The sequence below is a fragment of the Mastigoproctus giganteus genome, chromosome 2 (genome assembly GCF_048544385.1).
Source record: "Mastigoproctus giganteus isolate SK-2022 chromosome 2, ASM4854438v1, whole genome shotgun sequence".
Lineage (NCBI taxonomy): Eukaryota > Metazoa > Arthropoda > Arachnida > Uropygi > Thelyphonidae > Mastigoproctus > Mastigoproctus giganteus.
The window spans coordinates 213800886-213824314 of NC_143576.1; the positions used below are offsets into that span (position 1 = coordinate 213800886).

At 39.1% G+C, this 23429-nt stretch overlaps 1 protein-coding gene across 1 annotated transcript; it reads left to right on the forward strand.

Annotated features, from left to right (window-relative positions):
• The first annotated feature begins 571 nt into the window (after positions 1-571).
• LOC150090061 (peptidoglycan recognition protein 1-like) lies at positions 572-22459 on the forward strand. The gene is made up of 5 exons (XM_090389735.1): positions 572-690; positions 10318-10422; positions 14482-14667; positions 18236-18441; positions 22158-22459. Exons 1-5 carry the CDS (start codon positions 678-680, stop codon positions 22341-22343), a joined length of 696 nt encoding a protein of 231 aa, XP_090245861.1. The 5' UTR covers positions 572-677; the 3' UTR covers positions 22344-22459.
• The last annotated feature ends 970 nt before the right edge of the window (positions 22460-23429 follow it).

Consider the following 23429-nt stretch of genomic DNA (forward strand, 5'->3'; position numbering starts at 1 on the left):
TATTGGCCTAGTAAAATCTCCTTCCAGGAAGTGTTCCATCCTGTTGATAAATCTTATGGACACAGACTACATAAAAAATATTTTCCTCTTTTTAAAATAAAATATACAAGAAAGCGAGGTAATTTCTGAAATGCCATAACGAAAACACAACCGCATGACAAATGCTACATCCTATACTCGAAAGACAAATGTCGTAATTGCCTCTGTCAAGGGTGGCAAGTTCCTTCCCACCAGGTAAAGTCAATGTAGGTAAAATGCTAACTAGTTATGAACCTCTTTTTCTCACTCTATAGGACTTATCTTTTGAATTAACGCTTCCCCCATTTCAAAAAAAAAAAAAAAAAAAATGCCTGATAACGGATCAATGAGACGAAAAAGTACGGATGTTATTGTAATCGAGGCGGACCACAAACGAATCCTCCCAACTGATTTTTCGCACTGCTCCTGCGCACTACTTCACAAACATCCTTCATATTGTCATAATACTGACAGCAGTGACGTCGCCTGCTGTGGGTCACATAAACCAGAAACAACACTCATGCACACATCCCAGAAATCGTATTTGTTTTGTAGTAACAACACGTGGATCTCTGGCAGCTCACTGAAGGAATGCGTCAGCCTTTTAGAGTAGTTGCTGTAATAGCTTATCCACGAGGATAAATAAAGACAATAAATAAATGGCTGAGTCAGGTGAGTTTCTAATTGTTAGTAACTAGTTTCTAATTATTATTGCGCTATTAAAATTAATTAATAAAGATTTTCGGGAGTGTTGCTCAAAAAGAAGTTATATTTTAGATAAAATAAGTGTGGGTGAGTGATAAGTTAAGATTTGGGACCTAAAGGTGGTTTTATTTTCCCGACTGTGAACTTTTTTTTTAAATGGCTATCGTTATTATTCTCGGGTATAGGAAAACATAGGAAATTTCAAGGTTATTAAATTTTAAGGAACTATAATCAGCCACTGGGAATTCTTAGTAGAATAGTTGTGCTACCTGATAGCTTTGACGTAGAAGTTTTCAGCATACCAAATTGTATTTAAAAATACTCACGTGTTGCTGAGTTATACATTATTGGTATTTTCAAGGTCACAGTAATTCTACCGAGTCAGCCATTTGGATGTAGCCAGGAGATAAAAGAACTACAGCAGTGCCACCTGCTTGTTCAGTGGTGACTAGAAATTTGGCATAAATTGCGTAAAATTATTAAATTGTGACATCACGAGGAAGCAGAAGAAGAAGAAGAAGAAGAAGTTTCTAATTGTGCTATCCACGAGAGCATGTTGTGACTTAACCGCTTATATAAAAATCTTAATTTTATTAAACACGTCTGTTTAACAGCGATAGAGAAAATCTTCGATGAAAGTTAGGGGATTCATTAGTTCTCAAAAGAACTGGAATAAATCTTTGTTGTGTCCTTTCCAGGACTTTAACGTTGGTAGTGGCACCTGGGGACCAAATAGACACTTCATATTCCAGTATAGAACATAAATAACATACGGATAAAGAAGTGGTTACATTCTTAAACTGAACCGAATTCAATCAATAAAGCCTATCATTTTGTAAGTCGGTCTGAAAATTTGAACAATATGGAGTACTGAAAGACGCATGAGTGGTGAAAAGAAACCCTAAATCTTTTTGCTTAGAAACTGGAAGAATAGTAAGGTTATTTAAAATACATTTGTAATAAAATATTCCTGTTAAGGTGAGCAAAGTTCACCCTAACAAAAAAAATATATTCTTTGGTATTGGTTCCAAAGAATAACTTTGAAATCATGTACTTAAATTTGAATAAAGTATTTGATACTGCAGCGCATGTACGATTGTTGCATTGGAGCAATATGGCATTAGGGGCAAGTTACTATTATGGATAAAGGGATCATTAAGCGGTAGAAGATAAAGAATAGTTATAAATGGCCACTGCTTTTCATAGACTAATGTGGTGACTGGGATGTCACAAGGAATGGCGATGGGCCCTTACTGTTGTCAATATTTATTTAACAAGTACATTAACAAGTTTTATTTATAAGTTTGCTAATGACACAAAGTGGATACAGTAGTTAACGACAATAATCAGGCTTCTTCAAGATCTCAATTGCCATTTTACACCCCATCTGCTGAAGGGAAGGAGAATGGCAATTGTGGTGTAACAGTGATAAATGAAAGGCATTTGATAGTAACCTCAGAATAATGTATCTTCTGCTTGTTTCCAAACTCAAGGTGTTGAAGTATGAAAAAAGATCTAGGGGTAATTATACAACACAAACACGCTGCTAGAACAAAATATGCAGGAAATTTGCAGGCAGGAACAAAGAGGAAATTAACTCATTGAGTAAGGCTGAATCTGGAACAGTGCATACAGGTTTGGAACCTCAGGAAGGATCTTTGGGAAGGATACAGGGTGGAGCGCCCTTTCCAGAAACTAGGAATCAGTGTGGTTACCTGACTGAAGTGTATATGACTTTATGAGTTAGGTAAACTAAATGCTGACGGCATCTTTACCTTTTCTTGATGAAACACACAAGGTGAGTCATAAATTTAAATTGGAAAAGTAAAGTAACAGTAAGTAAGGTAAGGAACACATGTGCGGAAATTCGCATTCACCCAAAGGGTAACGAACTGGTGGAAATCAGCATCCACCTAATGTTGTTGAGGTTGGTAGTTTGAATAAATTTAACAAAGGCTCGGACAAATTATTTCAGGGAACACGGAATGGTGTTTCTCTTTTTGTATAAGCTTTTCCTCCTTGCATCATGTTGCCAATACTGATTCTAAAACATGAAGCCAATCGTTCAGATAAACATCAGTGGGCCAAACTAACACCACCCATAAAACCATGCAAATTTCTATTGACTACCTAATCTTTTAAACCAACTTAATAAAGTATTTGTAATTCCATAGCATTCTCATTTTTTGATTGACATACTAAGTCGAAAGGTTGTGACAATTCAACCTAAAGTATTTCGATCTTTCTTACTCCCATCTACTGTAGATTCGTACTGCCAAAAGGTGTAAAGAATGGATTAAATAGATACCCCAGGACAAAAGCCCTGTGGTAATGGAGAAAATAGATTATTAAAGTAAGGGAAGATACTTTTAACTAGTAAAGTATCAAATTTTTTTGCAATATAGGTTATATAAAAGGATGACACGATAGGAGGGAGTATATGATGAGAGCCCTGTCAATCAATTCGGCCCTGGAAAGATTGTGCAAGGCTCAAGGGGTAGAATTTTTTTCAGCCTGGTCTGTACTTGTTAACAGGAGAGACTGCTTCTACAGGGATGGGATACACTTAAATAGAAAGGGTGCAAGAATGTTTGCTGATGCTATCGAGGCAATGTTAGGTGGGTCGGAAAACTGCTAGATTGGGGGGATACAAGGACTAATAGATTAACAGTAGCCACTGGCAGAGGTGAAAGTGATTCTTGCACTGCTTCTATTGGAATGAGCCGCAGCCTGGAAAATAAGATGCAGGATATTTCAGAGACTGCTGGGAATCATTGGGGTACAAGTAAACACATGGGTTGTGTTAGGGTAGCTAAGAAAAAGAACAGGTGCATGTATACTTGTGTGTACACCAATGCTAGGAGTTTAGTAAATAAATTTGATGAATTTGAGGTATTGCTCAAAACATCAAAGGCAGATATTGTGGGGATTTCAGAGACGTGGTGTCACACAGATATAAGAAATGCAGAACTGGAATTTGGGGAGTACAATGTCTACAGAAAGGATAGACAGGACAGGAAGGGAGGAGGGGTTATGCTATTAGTTAAAAAACACATAAAATCCAAGGAAGTGAAGCCAGTCGACATCGCTGGACAGTGCAGTGTCGAGTCAGTTTGGTGTGACATAAGCATTGGGAGATCAAAATTGAGAGTAGGAGTGTGCTATAGGCCTAATGACTCTGATGAGTATAATAAGAAACTGTTCGGAGAAATAGAGTGGGCCAGTAAATCAGAGAGTCTTATAATGGGGGATTTTAATTTCCCAGATATTGACTGGAATTTGGGGGCTGGTCACTCACACAGTAGCAAGGCTTTTGTGGATTTATTGGATGATTGTTTTCTACATCAGCATGTTCGGGAGGCAACTAGAGGGAGTAATACTCTTGATTTGATTATCAGTAGTGATTCTTCATGCATTAAGAATCTGCAGATAAATGAACCACTTGGTGGCAGTGATCACAGTGTGCTGAAGTGGGAGTTACTCAAAGAGGTAACTACCATTAGGGGTAAAGGGAAGGGGTATTGCTTTCGTAAAGGCGACTACAATGGACTGAGACAGTATTTAAATTCTATACAGTGGGATCAACTGATGATATTGCCAACAGCAAATTCAAAATGGGAAGCATTCAAAGAACTTATCGTGGAAGCTACTAGGCTTTACATACCAACTAAGAAATATTGTTCAAGGTTTAGGCCTAAATGGTTGTCAGATGAACTAATGAGGCATATGGCAGAGAAGAAAAATGCATGGGATACATACAAATTAACACGTGACACGGACGCCTATGATAGATACAAGTTGATCTGTAACCAAGTTACAAAGGAGGTTAGGCAGGCGAAGGCAGATTACGAGAGATCCTTGGCAAGGGATGCGAAGAAAAACAGCAAAGAGTTCTTTACTTATGTAAACTCTAGAAGGAAGGGGATGAATCAGATTGGTCCACTTGAGATCGATGGGTCAACTGTTGATGACCCTGCTCGGGTAGCTAACAAACTAAATGAATATTTTGCATCGACATTCACACATGAGGAGTTATTCAGCGAGGGGAATGCCAGAGGTGTATTCAACTCTAGCAGTAAGCTAGAGAATCTTGTAATAACTGAGAGCAAAGTGGAGGAGAAATTGTTGAAGATAAACACAAGAAAGGCACCTGGGGTGGATGGGATCTATCCAGTTATATTAAAGGAGGCAGCAAAGGAGGTAAGCAAACCCTTAGCCATAATTATGAGAGCTTCCTTGGACTCAGGGGAGGTACCCATTGACTGGAGATGTGCAAATGTGACCCCAATTCACAAAGGGGGATCAAAGGCTGACACAAGTAATTATAGACCTGTGAGTTTAACTTCTGTTCCCGGAAAATTAATGGAGGCACTGGTGAAAGAAGCACTGCAGGATCATCTAGACAAGACTTCAGTTATAGCTAGGACACAGCATGGTTTTGTTAAGGGGAAGTCTTGCCTGACCAATTTGATTGGATACTATGATGCAGTCACAAAAGAACTGGATGCAGGGAATAACTTTGATATTATATACTTGGATCTTAGAAAGGCTTTTGATACTGTTGCACATGGAAGACTGCTGCACAAATTGGAGCAGTGTGGCATTGGAGGCAAGTTGCTGCTATGGATAAAGGAGTGGTTGAGGGGGAGAAGACAGAGAGTGGTAATCAATGGACACTGCTCATCGTGGACTAATGTTATTAGTGGAGTCCCTCAGGGTTCAGTATTGGGGCCTTTATTGTTTTCTGTATTTATAAATGATATTGATGATGGTATATCAGGCTTAATGTCCAAGTTTGCAGACGATACGAAGGTTGGCAGGGTTGTCAAGGACACTACTGACACTATGCTGCTGCAACAGGATTTGGAAAGGTTGAGCAGATGGGCTTCGAGGTGGCAAATGAAGTTTAACATTGACAAATGTAAAGTACTACATATGGGAAACAGCAACCCCAGAGCAACGTATCAACTCTGTGGTACTACACTGACAGTGGTAGAGAATGAAAGGGACCTGGGGGTGGTGGTGCAGGCAGATATGAAGTTCTCTGAGCAGTGCAGACGAGCTGCAAGAGTAGCTCATGGTGTATTGTCAATGATATATAGGAATTTTTCTAGCAGGGATAAGGAGGTGATTATTCCCTTGTATAAGGCAATGGTCAGGCCACACCTAGAGTACTGTATACAGGCCTGGAGGCCTCATTTCAGGAAGGATGTAGAGCTGCTGGAACGAGTACAGAGAAGGGCAACTAGATTGGTGAATGGGACAAAGGGGTTCTCTTACGAAGAAAGGCTTAAGTTTTGCAAATTACAGTGTCTGGAAACTAGGCACCAGCGGGGTGATCTGATAGAGGTGTACAAAGCCTTGAATGGTTTGAGCATGCTCAATGCTGATGGGATTCTTCCTCTAGCTCAGAAAAATCACCTGAGAGGGCATAAATTCAAATTGAGGAAAGACAGATGTAGGATAGATGTGCGGAAATTTGCCTTTAGCCAGCGGGTGGTTGGTGGGTGGAACAGACTTCCATCCCTTGTCGTGGAAGTTGATAGCCTAAATAAGTTTAAGGCTCAGCTGGACAGGTATTTCGAACGAACAGAGGGGTGAAGTGGAAGTGGTTATTTTTATTTATTTATGTTACTTTTTTTTTTTTTTTTTTTTTCTTTTTTTTTTTTTGGCTGATGCTGCATAAGCTTGCTTTCTTGCATCAAATGCCTCTACTGATGCTAATGCTAATGCTAATGACAATCTGAGACATTGTTTCTAAACATGTACGTATGCTGACAAACTACACAAGGTACGCACCACTAGTTTAAAGACTGATTAAAAATCTGTACCAGGTAAGGAACTAACACTGAAATTAATTTTTTTTCTAAAAAACAGCAGGGAACGCCATGAGGTCCCCGTCTCGGTCATTTTTTTGCACTGGCTAAAATATTTGTCACATCTCATTCTATGACTGCAATATAACTAAAAGTACCTTGTCCCACTTCTAAATAATCATTAGATATCATTGCAAGTAATCCTAACCTGCTCAAATCACGGTAATATTTAGCAAAAGCATTACAAATATTCTTAGGATCCATAATGATTTAATGATCGATTTTTAGAGAAGAGATTTTTGTTGTTTTCTTTTTGCGTTTGACATGACTGTTGTTGTTGTAGGAGGTTTTTAGGAAAATCAGAGACTAAGGCCGTATTGTTCCGAGTATGTCGTCTGTAAATTGCGTGTGTTCTGAGGTCGATTTTCTGTTTTGCTGGATGAAAATCCCGAGTTTCCGGGAGGAAAAAAACAATGTTATTTTCGCTTGGGACTGGCTAACAGCCACGTTGTAATAAATGGCCCATAAACATTCCTCACTCCTCTCATGGACGGGGCTCGAGCTCAAACCCTTTCCGCTGGTGGGGAAGGAAGGCGATCCTACCTATTATGCTACTCACGAGTGTTGATATACCTGAAATGCCAGAATGGTTAACACGGTAATTCAGTGCACTTTTTTCGTACTTTCTTAAAGTTTGGCTGAAATTGGAGAAATCCTGGGGGTCTCCTGTTGTGGGTTATTTACACAGCGGATGCTTGGAGCTTGGTTTATATTATACCTTGTTCTTGAATTTGGTAATTGGTCTTTATGGGCTGGTATTAATCTGTACAATTCAGCTATAGTCTGGAGATTTTCTTTTTTCTCCCTCCAGATCAGATCTTTCATCTATAGAGTAAACAGAATGAGAAGTACTGTTCTGAAGTATTGGCGGGATGCTCGCCACAACATGTTCGATATAGGATCATTATTGGATCTTGTGACTTCCTCAACTGATGCTTGACTCTGCTTCCTTTTTAATGGATTAATGAAGAGGATTGCGATATACTGTATAACGCCTACTTAAACCATACGAAAAATGATTCATTAGACAATAAAATTGTCTTCTGTGAAGCAAGAAAAGAAACAAAAAGAGTACATCATATAAGCAACATGTAAATGAAGTAGGAAAAAAAAGCGCAATGATCTATGGTAATCTCTAGGAAGCAGCTTTGGTAAAATTCTGATAAGAATTTTATCATGTTAATACTTCATTACACACTTCAATACACACTGGTTGAATTAAGATGTTATTTGCTGCATACTGGAGGTCCTATTTTTCCGTGCAGCCCTCCTTAGAGTACGGCGGCTTCGCTCTTGAAGCGTTGTTTTTCTGCCACATTTACGCCTTTGAGATATGGAATAAGGGCTTGCTTTCTAGTCATTAAAAACCTTTGAGATGGATGCTTTTAAGAAACCAGTTATGTCTTTAGTTTCTTGGATGGTCGCTCTTGATAAACGATCGCCCACGATAAGGACTTTTTCAAAGTCTGATAGATCACACACTCTCACCATTTTCACAGTCCTTGTGGGTACCATAGTTGGTAGGATCGCTGTCCTCCCCACGCAGGGTGCAAAAGATCTGAGTTCGAATCTCGTCAATGATAGGAGGAGTTTTTATGGGTCTTTATCACAACGTGGCTGAGTTAATCGGTATCAGGCGAGGGTAGCATGGTTTTTCTCTCGGAAACTCGAGTTTTTTGCCCAGTAAACATAAAACCTCAGAACACATGCAATTTACACACAATGTACACGGAGCAAAATGGCCTCAGTTGCCGATGCTAAAACATAATTACAACCAAACATTTACAACCACACTTTTCTTTGCATCAATTTGCATTTCTTCTGTCTGTGACTGTCTTAATAAAAATATTCGTTTATTTTTGGCCAGTGTGCGTATTACATCTTTAATCTCCAAATATGTGTATTAATCCTAGGACCAGTGGGCAATTTCACTCCCACATGAAGTTCTCTGAGCAGCACAGATAATTCAATTTCCAGGACAATTCATGGAGTTTCTATTAACGATATGCAGGAATTTTGCCACCAGAGACAAGAAAGTGATTATACTCTTGTAAAATGCCATGGTTAGAGTACATCTTGACTACTAAATACTATTCGTTTAAGCATGATCTACACACTGTCTTTTCCAAACTTCATCTCTGGGCGATCTAGTTTTCCATTTACGCACTTCGATTTTAGTCATCCCATATATTTGTTGTTGTAGGGTTTTAGGCGCATCAGCGACTTAGACCATATTGCTCCGTACATATTATGTGTGTAAATCGAGTATCCTATAGTCGATCTTCCTCTTTGTTGAAAAAAAATCCGACTTTCAGGGAGATAAAACCCATGCTACCTTCGCCTGGGACCAACTGATTTAGTCCCATTGTGAAAAAAAGACCCATAAAAATTCCTCACGTGATTTACGGGATTTGAACTCAGTCTTTTTTTTTTTTCAACTTTCGACCTCCCCTGGAAACTCTCTAAGATCTTCCCATACAAACCATGCTGTTCATCGTACACGTGCGAATTCCTGACTAACCTCTGATCATCACTATAGGCCAAAATATTTGCTCATCCCAAAGTCACAGAAGATTTCCCGCATTCAGTGGGGTATCCCATGACTTTGGGTAGGATAGTATATATATATATATACAATGCTACAATGAAAAAGCGAAAAAAATTAGGCTATCTCGTTACAAAGAGATTGAGAAACACCGTTTTAAAATACAACGATGTTTTTCAAACCTATATGTTTCACAGGGTAACAAACATCAAATTTAAAGGTAAACTAATCACACTTGAAAGATCTAGGTTCCTTTCCATGCTTCGCGCTTGCAGGACAGTATCCTCTGCTGCACTGCAGGTCTTGGGCTCATGTGATTTATCATTGCTCCAACTACAATGACCAAAGATCAACAATAAAATCTTATCATAACAATTTTGCTGAGGGAAATGAAGCTATATTCGTGGAAAATGAAGAATCCTTTCAGACATTTCAAAGATTTGCACTAAAAGTATTCACAAAAAGAAAAGAGATGTTGGCTGCTCCATCTCCTATTTCTTCTTCAACTGTCAGACCGCTGGCAAATACACCTACGGCATCTACAACAAACTCTTAAACTTCCGACCACTACCTTACATGAATGTTAACTGCACAATAGTTTTTTTGCATTTATCTAGAAATGTATCCTAAACTTCAACCAATAGAGAAGAAGAGAAGAAGAAAAAAAGAAAGAAAAAAAACTTATGCTGATACTTGATTATGGACTCTATTGAAACTATTACTAACGTATTCTGCACACCTATCACGATTATCAAAATTATAAAATGGACCTGCTTATCTGACAGGACGTACCTAGATAGGATATCTTGCTAGATAATTCTTTTTCTCAGAAGAACTGATTTCAAACCAGAATGACTTTACGGATAGGACTCACCTGAGTGGACTACCTGATTGGACTTTACTGGCTGCACTTACCTCACAATACGAACTTGCCTTCTCCTTCCATTGATCTGAGTTTTTATTTTCTGTTTCTCCACAGCTCCTAAAGGCGCAGAAACTGTGGCCTCACGAGGCAAACTCTTTTGCTGGCACCCAGGATTTGAGTGCCAGCAAAAGAGTAATTTCTCTAACGTTTGTTTCTCTATGTTTAAATTACATCATGTCTCAGTTGATGGCCAAAGAAAATGCAATAAAAAGCAATGATATATTGACCAATAATCGGTTTTCTTTCAGGCCACAAAACTATGAATGCATACGAAATTCTCCTCGCTGCCTACTTGGTGATGTTTTATTTCGTAATGATTGAGTCACTTCCTTCCAGACTTCCGCCCAGGCATGGTACGTGCTATGAATTTTGATGACATTATAATCTAGATAGTCATTTAGAACTTTCAGATCTTTAGTAAAATTAATACAGTTCAATCGCAGTATTAATTTAACCAACATGCAAACTAACATCCAGAATCCGTAGATTCAGATTTTGGTTTTCATGTTGTACTCATTACTGTCGATCCAATTTTACTGTGAGTTGCATAGCTGAAATGAGTTATGATACACGTGTGTAGTTTTGTTTTAATTATTTATGATGTCCTGCAGTAAAAGGAAGCGTTATCGCTCTGGGAAAGGTGTGTTTTAAGTTAAGCTGGCTCAGAAGAATCTGGAACAAATCGGCAACTGAAACCAAGACACTGAATCACAATAAGGGTCATAAAAAGAATGATTTCTTTTTCGTTCATTTCATATGGTTTTATTTTTTTTCTTTTATGAAGACCCCAGACATGAAAGGTATTAGAACCTGTAGTACTTAGTACCGTGTGTGGTTTGGAGGTTGAGAAGATTAAAGAAGATACTTGTTGACATTAGACTTGAATTTCTGTAGATTGTAACTTTCAGGAAATACGTGTGAGGAGAGGTTGTTCCAGGAAACAGAAGTTGAATGAATAAATAAATCTGAAGTTGGTCAATAATAGGATACCGACTGGTTGTGGCCCGTGTTTGAACTGATTTGAAAGAGAGGGCGAGAATTATAGAAGCCAATTCAGAAGAACAGCGCCCATAGAAGTATTTATAGAAAAGGCACGCAGCAGAAACAGAAGTCTATGAGAGAGACAGTGGAGAGACTTTGTAAGAGATGGGTCATGAATTAACCAAAATGCTTCCTTTCAAATAGAGTCTAGAAGCATGCAGGAGTTTAATGGAGCACCGCTCCAGATGTGGGAACAATATTCCATGGTAGGGTGGATTTGACATTGGTAAGAGTGAGTAGCACTTTAAAAAATATAATGCTGAGAGAGCGAAAGAGAAAATACAGTTTTTAAGATACGGAGGAAGCAGTATTTGTGATATGCTTATTGTAAGAAAGATTAGAAGTCAATCCTTAACAGAGACATGTAATGTCTAGAAATCTAAGTGTAATCGAAGATAAGCATAGAAGCAGAAGAATCCATTTTGTGAGGTATAGGAGAGGACTGAATTTCAGAACGTTTGAATTTAACTAACTTATTTTTGTCTCATTGGAGAATTATCGGGTGAATTAGAATTACTTAAGTGACCAAGAATGACCTTGGGTCTGTTAAACAAAGTCTGTCATACCTGATTCATTTAGGAGTGTTTCGTTTAACACTAAGAATTTGGTGTGACATAAGCATTGGGAGATCAAAATTGAGAGTAGGAGTGTGCTATAGGCCTAATGACTCTGATGAGTATAATAAGGAACTGTACAGGGAAATAGAGTGGGCCAGTAAATCAGAGAGTCTTATAATGGGAGATTTTAATTTCCCAGATATTGACTGGAATTTGGGGGCTGGTTACTCACGCACTAGCAGGGCTTTTGTGGATTTATTGGATGATTGTTTTCTACATCAGCATGTTCGGGAGGCAACTAGAGGGAGTAATACTCTTGATCTTATTATCAGTAGTGATTCTTCATGCATTAGGAATCTGCAGATAAAGGAACCACTGGGTGGCAGTGATCACAGTGTGCTGAAGTGGGATTTACTCAAAGAGGTAACTACCATTAGGGGTAAAGGGAAGGGTTATTGCTTCCGTAAAGGCGACTACGATGGACTGAGACAGTATTTAAATTCTATACAGTGGGACCAACTGATGATGTTACCAACAGCAAATTCAAAATGGGAAGCATTCAAAGAACTTATCTTGGAAGCTACTAGGCTTTACATACCAACTAAGAAATATTGTTCAAGGTTTAGGCCAAAATGGATGTCAGATGAACTAATGAGACATATGGCAGAGAAGAAAAATGCATGGGATACATACAAATTAACACATGACACAGAAGCCTATGATAGATACAAGTTGATATGCAACCAAGTTACAAAGGAGGTTCGGCAGGCGAAGGCAGATTACGAGAAATCCTTGGCAAGGGATGCAAAGAAAAACAGCAAAGAGTTCTTTACTTATGTAAACTCCAGAAGGAAGGGGATGAATCAGATTGGTCCACTTGATATTGATGGGTCAACTGTTGATGATCCTGCTCAGGTAGCTAACAAACTAAATGAATATTTTGCATCGACATTCACACATGAGGAGTTATTCAGCAAGGGGAATGCCAGAGGTGTATTCAACTCTAGCAGTCAGCTACAGAATCTTGAAATAACTGGGAGTAAAGTGGAGGAGAAACTGTTGAAGATAAACACAAGAAAGGCACCCGGGGTGGATGGGATCTATCCAGTTATATTAAAGGAGGCAGCAAAGGATGTAAGCAAACCCTTAGCCATAATTATGAGAGCTTCCTTGGACTCAGGGGAGGTACCCATAGACTGGAAATGTGCAAATGTGACCCCAATTCACAAAGGAGGATCAAAGGCTGACACAAGTAATTATAGACCTGTGAGCTTAACTTCTGTTCCAGGAAAATTAATGGAGGCACTGGTTAAAGAAGCACTGCAGGATCATTTAGACAAGACTTCAGTTATAGCTCAGACACAGCATGGTTTTGTTAAGGGGAAGTCTTGCCTGACCAACTTGATTGGATACTATGATGCAGTCACAAAAGAACTGGATGCAGGGAATAACTTTGATATTATATACTTGGATCTTAGAAAGGCTTTTGATACTGTTGCACATGGAAGACTGCTACACAAATTGGAGCAGTGTGACATTGGAGGCAAATTGCTGCTATGGATAAAGGGGTGGTTGAGGGGGAGAAGACAGAGAGTGGTAATCAATGGACACTGCTCATCGTGGACTAATGTTATTAGTGGAGTCCCTCAGGGCTCAGTGTTGGGTCCATTATTGTTTTCTGTATTTATAAATGATATTGATGATGGTATATCAAGCTTAATGTCCAAGTTTGCAGATGATACAAAGGTTGGCAGGGTTGTCAAGGACACTACTGACACTATGCTGCTGCAACAGGATCTGGAAAGGTTGAGCAGATGGGCTGAGAGGTGGCAAATGAAGTTTAACATTGACAAATGTAAAGTACTGCACATGGGAAACAGCAACCCCAGAGCAACGTATCAACTCTGTGGTACTACACTGACAGTGGTAGAGAATGAAAGGGACTTGGGGTTGGTTGTGCAGGCAGATATGAAGTTCTCTGAGCAGTGCAGATGGGCTGCAAGAGTAGCTCATGGAGTATTGTCAATGATATACAGGAATTTTTTCAGCAGGGATAAGGAGGTGCTTATTCCATTGTATAAGGCAATGGTCAGGCCACACCTAGAGTATTGTATACAGGTCTGGAGGCCTCATTTCAAGAAGGATGTAGAGCTGCTGGAACAAGTACAGAGAAGGGCAACAAGATTAGTGAATGGAACAAAGGGGTGCTCTTACGAAGAAAGGCTTAAGTTTTGCAAATTATAGTGTCTGGAGACTAGGCACCAGCGAGGTGATCTGATAGAGGTGTATAAAGCCTTGAATGGTTTAAGCATGCTCAATGCTGATGAGATTCTTCCTCTAGCTCAGAAAAATCACCTGAGAGGGCATAAATTCAAATTGAGGAAAGACAGATGTAGGATAGACGTGCGGAAATTTGCCTTTAGCCAGCGGGTGGTTGGTTGGTGGAACAGACTGCCATCCCTTGTAGTGGAGGTTGATAGCCTAAATAAGTTTAAGGCTCAGCTGGACAGGTATTTTGAACGAACAGAGGGGTGAAGTGGAAGTGGGGTTTTTTTTTTTTTTTTTGGCTGATTGCGCATAAGCTTGCTTTCTTGCATCAAATGCCTCTACTAATGCTAATGCTAATGCTAATGCTAATTCGGATTACCGCAGTTGTACTGTACTTAATTAACGCGGAATATTATCTTTCTAAATTTCTTTGAATAATTTAAGGAGTTTTCATCCATCTATTACACTTTCTTATTTGTTGTATGAATCAAAAAAGGGCAGCACTTTATTTATAAGAGACTTCTCTTTTCTTTTCTCCCTCCTTAGAATGTCCAGGCGTTGAAATAGTTGAACGAGATGAGTGGAGAGCAGCAAAAGCCGCTGATGATATCGTATCAATCCCAACTCCAGTGAAGCACGTGTTTTTTCACCATACAGCGAGTAAACTGTGTGAAGATACGGAAGAGTGTATTTCGATAATGAAAATGATGCAGGATAATCACATTAAAAAGTGTAAGTTTATCTAGTTTTCGTTTTTCTTTATCTAAAATTATATGAACTAAATTGTGATCAGTCTACTTTTCATGCTTTTGGTTTTACGCAAAAGCAGCCGAATTTATGAAGCGCAATGTATTGTGTTTACAAATTGTTTTCTACAAGTTCCTCTTTAGAAAACCGCGTTTCTAAAGAGGAACCGTCCAAACCCCACTGTAGACTAAACCACTTGACCAGAATGTGAAAAAAACAATAAAATTCCTCCCATCTGCATGGGATTCGAAGCCAAGCTTTTTCCAAAGGATGTCAAATGCGTACTATTATCAAATTACACCTTATCAATTCGTTCATTAACACTCCTATTTATTTTCCAAATTGCCTGAATACTTTTGGTTGGGAAGTGTATATATATTATGCCTAATGGCGAGATTAAAATAGATGTTTGTTGTTTTTGTTGTAGAAGGGTTTTAGGGGCTTCAGCGACTAAGGCCATAGTGTACTGTCTGTAAATTGGGTGTGTTCTGAGGTTGATTTTCTGTCTGCTGGACGAAAAACCTGAATTTCCAGGAGATAAAACCATGCTACCCTCTCCTGAAAAAGGCCCATACAAATTCCTCACGTCATCGACGGGACTGGATCTCAAGTGTAGGGGGGAAACCGATTTTACCGGTGGTTCAACTCCAACTGTGCTACCCACGAAGGCGAAGGCAAAAGAAATGACTTAGTACCAGTAGTTTATAAACTAAACTCTATATATATCTTAATTCTCTCCGTATCTATATCTGTCTTTTTAAATTTTGTGCAGTGGGACCAACTGATGGTGTTACCAATTGCAAATTCAAAGTGGGACGTATTCAGGGAAGTAATCAAGGCTAGTACGCTTTTCATACCAACAAAGAAATGCTGTTCAAAGGCTTATACCTAAATGGATGTCAGATGAACTATTGAGTCACGTGGCATGGAAGAAAAATGCGTGGGACGCATATAAATTATCAGGTGATACAGAAGCCTATGGTAGAACAAAGGTTAGGCAAGCTAAGGCAGATTATGCGAAGTCTCTGGCAAAGAATGCTAAGAAAAATAGCAAAGACTTCTATACTTATGTTAACAGTAGAAAGGATTTAAATCACATTAGGCCGCTTGATGACCCTGCTCAGGTTACGGACAAAAAATTGAATAGGTATTTTGCATCTACATTCGGAATTCTTTAGAGAAGAGGATGCCAGAAGTTTATTAAACTCTAGCGAGGAGTTAAATACTTTGTGATAATTGAAAGGAGGAGGAGAAATTGATGAAGGTGACATAAAAAAGGCACCTGGTGCAGATGGAAACGATCCAATTATATTAAAGGAGGCAGCAAAGGAGATAAGCAAATCCTTAACATAATTATGAGAGCATCCTTGGATTCAGGGGAGGTCCCTATGGACTGGAGATGGACCATCTAGACAGGCATGCAAATATACTGCAATTACAGCATAGATTTGTTAAGGGGCGGTGTTGTCTAATCAATCTGACTGGTTGGTTAGACAGGTTGCAGTAACAAAGAAACTGAATGCAAAAACTAATTTTGATATCATATACTTGGATTTCAGGAAGGCTGTTGATACTGTTGCACGTAAAAGACTACTGTATAAAGTAGAGCACTGAGGCATTAGGGGGAAGTTACTGTTATGGATAAAGGGATGGTTAAGTGGAAGAAGACAGAAAGTGGTTATCAATGGGCTCTGCCTTTCGTAAACAAATGTTATTAGTGGAGTTCTCCAGTGTTCAGTGTTGGGTCCATTTTGTTTTCAATATATATCATTGATAAATATTGAAAACAAAAATAGTTAGTGCAATAGCATCATTTTTTTACATAAGTGAATCACCGAATGGTGAAAATGGCATCGTTTTATCACATCTCATATTGTGAATACCTTCACAATGAGTTATCTGATATCGCACTACCACAAATAAGCAACGCTTCACCAGTGGAGAAGACTATTTTTGCTTGTTCTTATCAGTCCTATTGTCTAAGTTTACAGATGAAACAATGGTTGGCAGGGTGACACTGATGAAACAATAGTCATCACTAAAGATCTAGGAAAATTGGGTGAGTGGTTTGAGAAATGGCAGTTGCAGTTTAACACTGACAAATGCAAGGTACTCATATGGGTGGCAGTAACCTCAGAGTAACTTATCAACTGTGTGGTACTACTCGGAGAGTAGTACCACACAGTTGATAAGCTACTCTGGTACTACTCTCCGAGTAGTAGTGGAGAATGAAAAAGACCTGGGAGTAATTGTTCATTCAAATGTGAATTCTCTGAGCAGTGCAGACAGACATGCTGCCAGTAGAGCTAATGGTGTCTTGCCAATGATATACAGGAATTTTTCTAGCAGGAATAAGGAGGTGATTATCCATTTGTATAAGGCCATGATTAGGTCGCATCTTGAGTAATATACACAAGTCTGGAGGACTCATATTAGGAAGGATTTATATCTACTGGAGCAGGTGCAGAGAGGGAAACTAGACTGGTGAAGGGAACAAAAGGCTGCTCGTACCTTGAAAGGCTTCGGTTCTACAAATTGCAGAGTCTGGAGATTGGGCACCTGCGGGAGATCTGATTGAGGTTTAATGCCTTAAATGAATTGAATAAGCTGAATGTTAATGGCATTCTTCCACTTACTGAGACTACACACATCAGGGGGCATAAATTCAAGTCAGAAAGGATGGTAGAATAACAGATGGAAGTTTGCCTTCATTCAGCGGGTAGTTGATTGTTGGAACAGACTTCCATCTGTTGTTGTTGTTGTCGAAGTGGATGAGTTTAATAACTTCAAGGAAGAACTAGACGAATCCTTGGAGGGTACTGATTAGTGAACTGTGTAGTTTTTTATTTATTTTGGCTGATGCTATATAAACTTGATTTCTTGCATCATATTTAGATCTCTCCAAATATCCGTCGGTATATCGTAGCATAAGACGTAGGAAACTTATGGTTTTATGGGATGAAATACCAGATTTTCCAGGTAAAAACAACAGCCACCCTCGCTCGATTCGGGGTATGAAAAAAAAAAAAAAAGCCATAATAACGGAAAGTGTTGCTCGACTTCTCTCGGTGATAACAATCGAACTTTTGCCTACAAGTAAACACAAAAGAAGAAAAAATATAAACCCAGGACTGGTTTATTCCTACAAAACCTGATTCTTTGAACTCTATGATTTTTTAAGCTTCAATTTCAGTCATTTCATCTCACGAAGCTATCTTTATCCAATTTTTACTGTCGGTCTTTTATTACCACATCCATTGTGGGATTGTTATCTTTACATAAAATGATTTTGAAAGCCACGAATTCCTTTTTATATCAGTGCACGAAATTCATTACCATGACATTGACCATTGTGTGTCTTTTTCAGGCTTCCTACCTCTCCAAGAATAAATTGAGTTTCCCCTTCATCCCTCTCACTTCCCCAAGCGTGTATCCGTTTCCTCACTTCACTTTCCATCCCTAAATACAAAATGTTTTAACTGTCAGCATAACGCTAAACAGACTTATGTGAATATAATGGTTATGGAAATATTTTTTTACTATTTATTTTCAGACTGGGGAGACCTAGGATACAATTTTGTGGTTGGCAATGATGGACGAGTCTATCGAGTACGTAGTTGGGATCAAATAGGAGCTCATACCCTGGGATACAACAACATTTCTATCTCTATAGCCTTTATGGGCAACTTCCAAAGTTTAGTTCCAAGCCAGAGAATGTTGGATGCTGCTCAAAAGCTGATACAGTGTGGCGTGAAACTGGTAAGTTACTCTGCTTAAAAGTTTAATCTGGATTCTGGATGTGAGAAAGGCCTGCATCCAAAAGAACGGATGCAGGCCTTTCTCACATATTATAACTATAGACATCTCCAGTAAATTTTAAAGGACAAATCTAGTAATAGTAGAAGTGGACATGTTGGGAGTAGAAAATGCATATCTTATATATTTAATTCGTTATATGCTTTTATTGGTTTACAGTGACGTGTTTTAATTTACTGTTCTTGAGCACTAAACTGGAAATTCTGTCCTAAATTTAGATCAATTGAAATACAGAGCACAGTGGATTGGACACATGACAAATAATGTTCTAATAATAAGTGAATTATGTACAAATAAAACTAATGAGTTTTGGTTAAACTATTCTCTCGGATATTGAACAATTAGTCTTATAATTTGCTTTTTAAATGAATCCTTATTTAGAATGCTAAGTTCAATTTACAATACATTCAGTTCCCACTGAAATGCGTATACCCACCTAGTATCCTATCGATTATCTGCAGAATTGAATCATTACTTTCCAGAAAAAACATTCTGGTGAATAAATATTCATGGATTCCAGTGCATCGATAAGCTGTCGCACAGAGATGTTACAAAATTATAAAAACCATAATGAGATACGCTACATCAAAAAATATCCGGACACCACACCCCCGGGTTCACAGTCCATTAGAGCTTCCTGGATAAACAATTGACTCGGGCGGATGAGCCACACAAGCTAGTTCTTTTTGTCATACACGGCTCGATAAAATTAACAACGCGAAGAAAACGTGGTGTAACTCGTTCAGTTTGCGATGAAGCAGGATAAAATTTGGTATGATGGTGTACCATAGAATAACAATGAAATGAGGAGACAGCAAAAAACTGCCGACAGGTATAAGGGAGAGTTATAGGGATTGTATAAGAATTACCAAAATGGTCATATTACAGAAATCAACACAGGATGTTCTAAAATATGGTCACATGACATCATTGCCGCGTATGATCCCTCTGACAGCCGTGAACCATGCTTGATACAAGGGTTTCATTAAGATTCTGTGGTAACTAATCTCATTCAAAAAGCGCAGGAGTTGGCTGCCGGCGTGCAGCACGATGCCCAAGGGCGTCCCACACATGTTCGATCTGATTTAAATCTGCTGATCGCGTTAGCCACAGCATTTATTGGATAGCTTCAATTCAAGATTTTCAAGATAGCTTCAGTTCACCACTTGAACTCTGTGTGCAGTGGTTGTCATGCATCAAAAGAAACTCTGGGCCAACTACACCCCGAAAAATTCGCACATAGAGTTCGAGGATCTATTCTCGGTGTTCCTGGTCTGCCTCCACGGGGCCAAAGTGGGGCAGCGTTGGGGCCTCAGCAGGGGTCCAATGGCTAAATGACCAGATGAACAACGCTACACGACACAACTCTTATACAATACCCACACACTTCTAAATCTCTGGCATTCCCAGTGAACTGGCACGCCCACAATGTAAACAGCGCGCAGATGGGGGAACTCCTGGTGCCGCTAGACATCAACACACTTTACACTTTACCTCTGCACAATTACATTACCCCTATCAAAAACAAAAAGGGTGTGGCCATTGATCATTATTTCGCCCCACACGAGAACACCGCTTCCACCATAAGTGTCCCTTTCTCTGCTGTTATAGGGATGATACCACATTCCTCGTTGTCTTCAGATGAAATAACGATTAGAATCTGTTTGTAGGGATTGATCAGAGAACAGAACTGTACCCCATTTGTCAGGACTCGAAGTCACATGTTCATGGCACCAGTTTCGACGAACTCTGGGGTAGTTTGGGGTTAATGGGATACAAACCACTGGCTTCCTTGTGTAGAGTCCACTTGAATTGAGCATTCTTAACACAGTAAGGTTAGAAATGTTTTCACCTGTGGTCTTAGCAACCTCAAGAGACAGTTGATGACAGGACATCGTAGGACACCGGCTTGCTGTTAGATCCATATAGCGGTCTGTTCTGGGTGACGTAGCCCTCAAGCGACCTTGCCCAGCTCTTCTTGTACTACTTACTACTTCTTGTACCTCTACTACTTACTGTAGTAGAGTCACTCAGTCTTTAATTGGAATATGGAGAAAGACGTTGCAGTGGTTAAAGGTAAACGCAGGGTTTAATTTCAGAAAAGGGGACTATGACAATTTAAGGCGGTACATTGCATCTATTAATTGGGTGCATTGCAGGGAGAGGTGTTCCATGATTCGAATGTATTCGAATCATGGAATACTTTTAAAGCAATAATCACAGAAGCCATGAACGCATATTTGTAATTAAGAAAATACAGCACGAGCACGAGATTAATCAATATGGAGCAGGCCAGCTAAATTGAGCAGAAAAAGATATCATGGGGAAGTTACAGAGCAATAAGAAGTAATGACGCCTACAACAGCTACAAGTTGAGTTGTAATAGTACCACAGAGGATGGAATGCGTTGGAGCTGCCAAAGAGGACTGTAAACCTATTGAAGAAATTGGAAGTGGGTCAATGTGAAACCGGCAAATGTCAAGGTACGTTTTGGAGTATGGTAGTCGTTAAGCACGCTACTAAATACGGTGTTTATTGTTCCTTGTATTTTCTCTATCTTGTGAACTCTTCTGACCTCTTCTAAATTTTCTGTATAAACAGAAAATTTATTTATTTTTATTTAAAAAGTTTCATGCTTATTTTGGTGTTGGAATTGATGACCAATAAAAATCATGGGTCCTACATTAAGTGTGCCATTCATGTGCTGAAAATGCGCGACAATGGGTTAATGGAAAGATTATCCCTCGCATTTAATGGTGTGGAGTGAACCACAAACCACATATTGATTGCTAGTTTCCAATATATGTTTGGCCATGGTGCTGCAAGGTGATGCACCAAAACCAAAGTTCCGAAGCAAAACTCCAATCTGCTTTCAGCTAATCGTCCTGCCATTCCTCGTAAAAATATGCCATTTACAGGTAAACTTCTTGTACGAGTGAGTGATTATGATTTTGTGCTGTAAAATTTCAAAGGTGCAGCAGAAGGAATCAAGATCCGGGAAAATGGTAAATATACCATTTTCACGGATCTTGATTCCTTGCGCCCCCCCCGACCAGGAAACTCGGTTTTCCGTCCAGCAAAACAGGCAAATTGAGCAGAGAACAAGCGCGCGCGCGCAATTTATGGCCATAATAGGTAGATAAGATAGCTCCTCTTGGGTAGCACTAATATGGCAGACATCACAATCAACAGTATATATATTTTTAAGAATTACAGCAGGAAGGAAACCTTGCTATCTACGCCTGAGACCGACTAACTCAGCCACGGAGTGAAAAAAGCCCATTAAAGTTCCTCGCGTCATCGATGGGATTCGACCCCGGGCCTTTTCCACCCGGTGTGGGGAGGACGGTGACAATACCATTGTGCTACCTACGCAGACAAAACGGTACTCGCAGTTTTCAGTCAACAAAAATGATGCGCATCAGTACGTATTACATAAGAAGAAGTTTTAAAGCATTCTCAAGAAAGGTTAGGATTCGCGATTACCTAATTACTGAAATCAGACACTGGATAAATTTTGCTGTATTTTTATAGAAAAAAAAAACAACTACTTCTTTATAATCCATTGCTTTTAAATATCAACCTTGCTTGAAACAAACTTCTAATGTATTTGCCTTAATAAAGTGTTTATCATTTAAGTTGTATTTTCTTTTTTTTAGAATTACATCACAAAGGATTATAAACTACACGCACATCGCGATGCTAGGTGCACCCTCTCACCTGGTGATGTTCTGTACGAGATCATGAAGCGATTACCTCATTACAGTGGAAAGGTCTCTAAATATACGTGCAATGACGTGAACTATATTCCATCGTCAATGCGTGATGGAACCAGCTCTAGTTAAGAATGCTCAGGAAATATATTCGCTTGGAAAGAGTCTCTATGATTAATACACTTAGAAAGCAAGCAACAGATGTGGATGACTTTCTGATCACATCTCTAACAGAAGAAGAAGAAGAAGAAGACAACGACGAAAGAAGGTGGTATTTGAAAGCTGCAAGAACAATTTCGTACGAACTTCCGATATGTAACGTCTGCAGTTTCTTGTAAATAAATCCTTATATTCTTGTAAAATGGAGTGAAGGTCACTTTAAATCGGACATAGGCACACACCATACACATTTGCATCCAGAAAGGGTGGATTTTGCTGTTCTGAAGTATTTTATTTTAATATGTGGGAGTACAGAGGGAATAGAAAAGACAATAAATGAGAACTGATAGGGGACGATTCAAACCGAGCTCAGCTTGTTGTTTCTGACTGAGATGGAAAGTGCATTTGGTGGTAAGGGCTACTTAAGGCAATATATCCAAAACACAACGTTACAGTTCATATATTTTTAAGTAGATGGCGCTACTTTTATATTCGAAATTTACTTTTACTGAATTTTAATTTAATTTTATTGAGTCTTGAAAAAGGATTATAGTTGCTAGCAGTCTGGTATATAATATGTCTGTAAATTGCGTATGTTCTGTGGTCAATTTGCTGTTTGCTGGTCCTAAAACCAGAGTTTCCGGGAGAAAAAAATCCATGCTGCCATCGCCTGAGACCGACTAATTCGGCCACGTTGGAGAAAGGACCCATAAATATTCCTCCCGCGAGATTCGAACTCAGGTCTTTTCGACCCAGTGTGGGAAGGGCGGGGATTATACCAACTGTGCTATCTACGATGGCATAAAAAGAACGGAAATACAGCATACAGTCAATCTTACCATTTTTCTTACTAGTTACAGCGTGGAACAAAAACACCCAAACATATGGGCGTCTGTCAAGTGTCATGGCGATGTCACTGATATGAATCGCTGATATTTCACGGATGTTAAGAGAATGATATCTAAGAAAGTACAGATGTTCAGAAAATCAAATAGCAAGCGAGACTTGCTGTTTCATCCCTCCGTAAACTGAAAATTGAGTCTTGGTGTGTATAATATA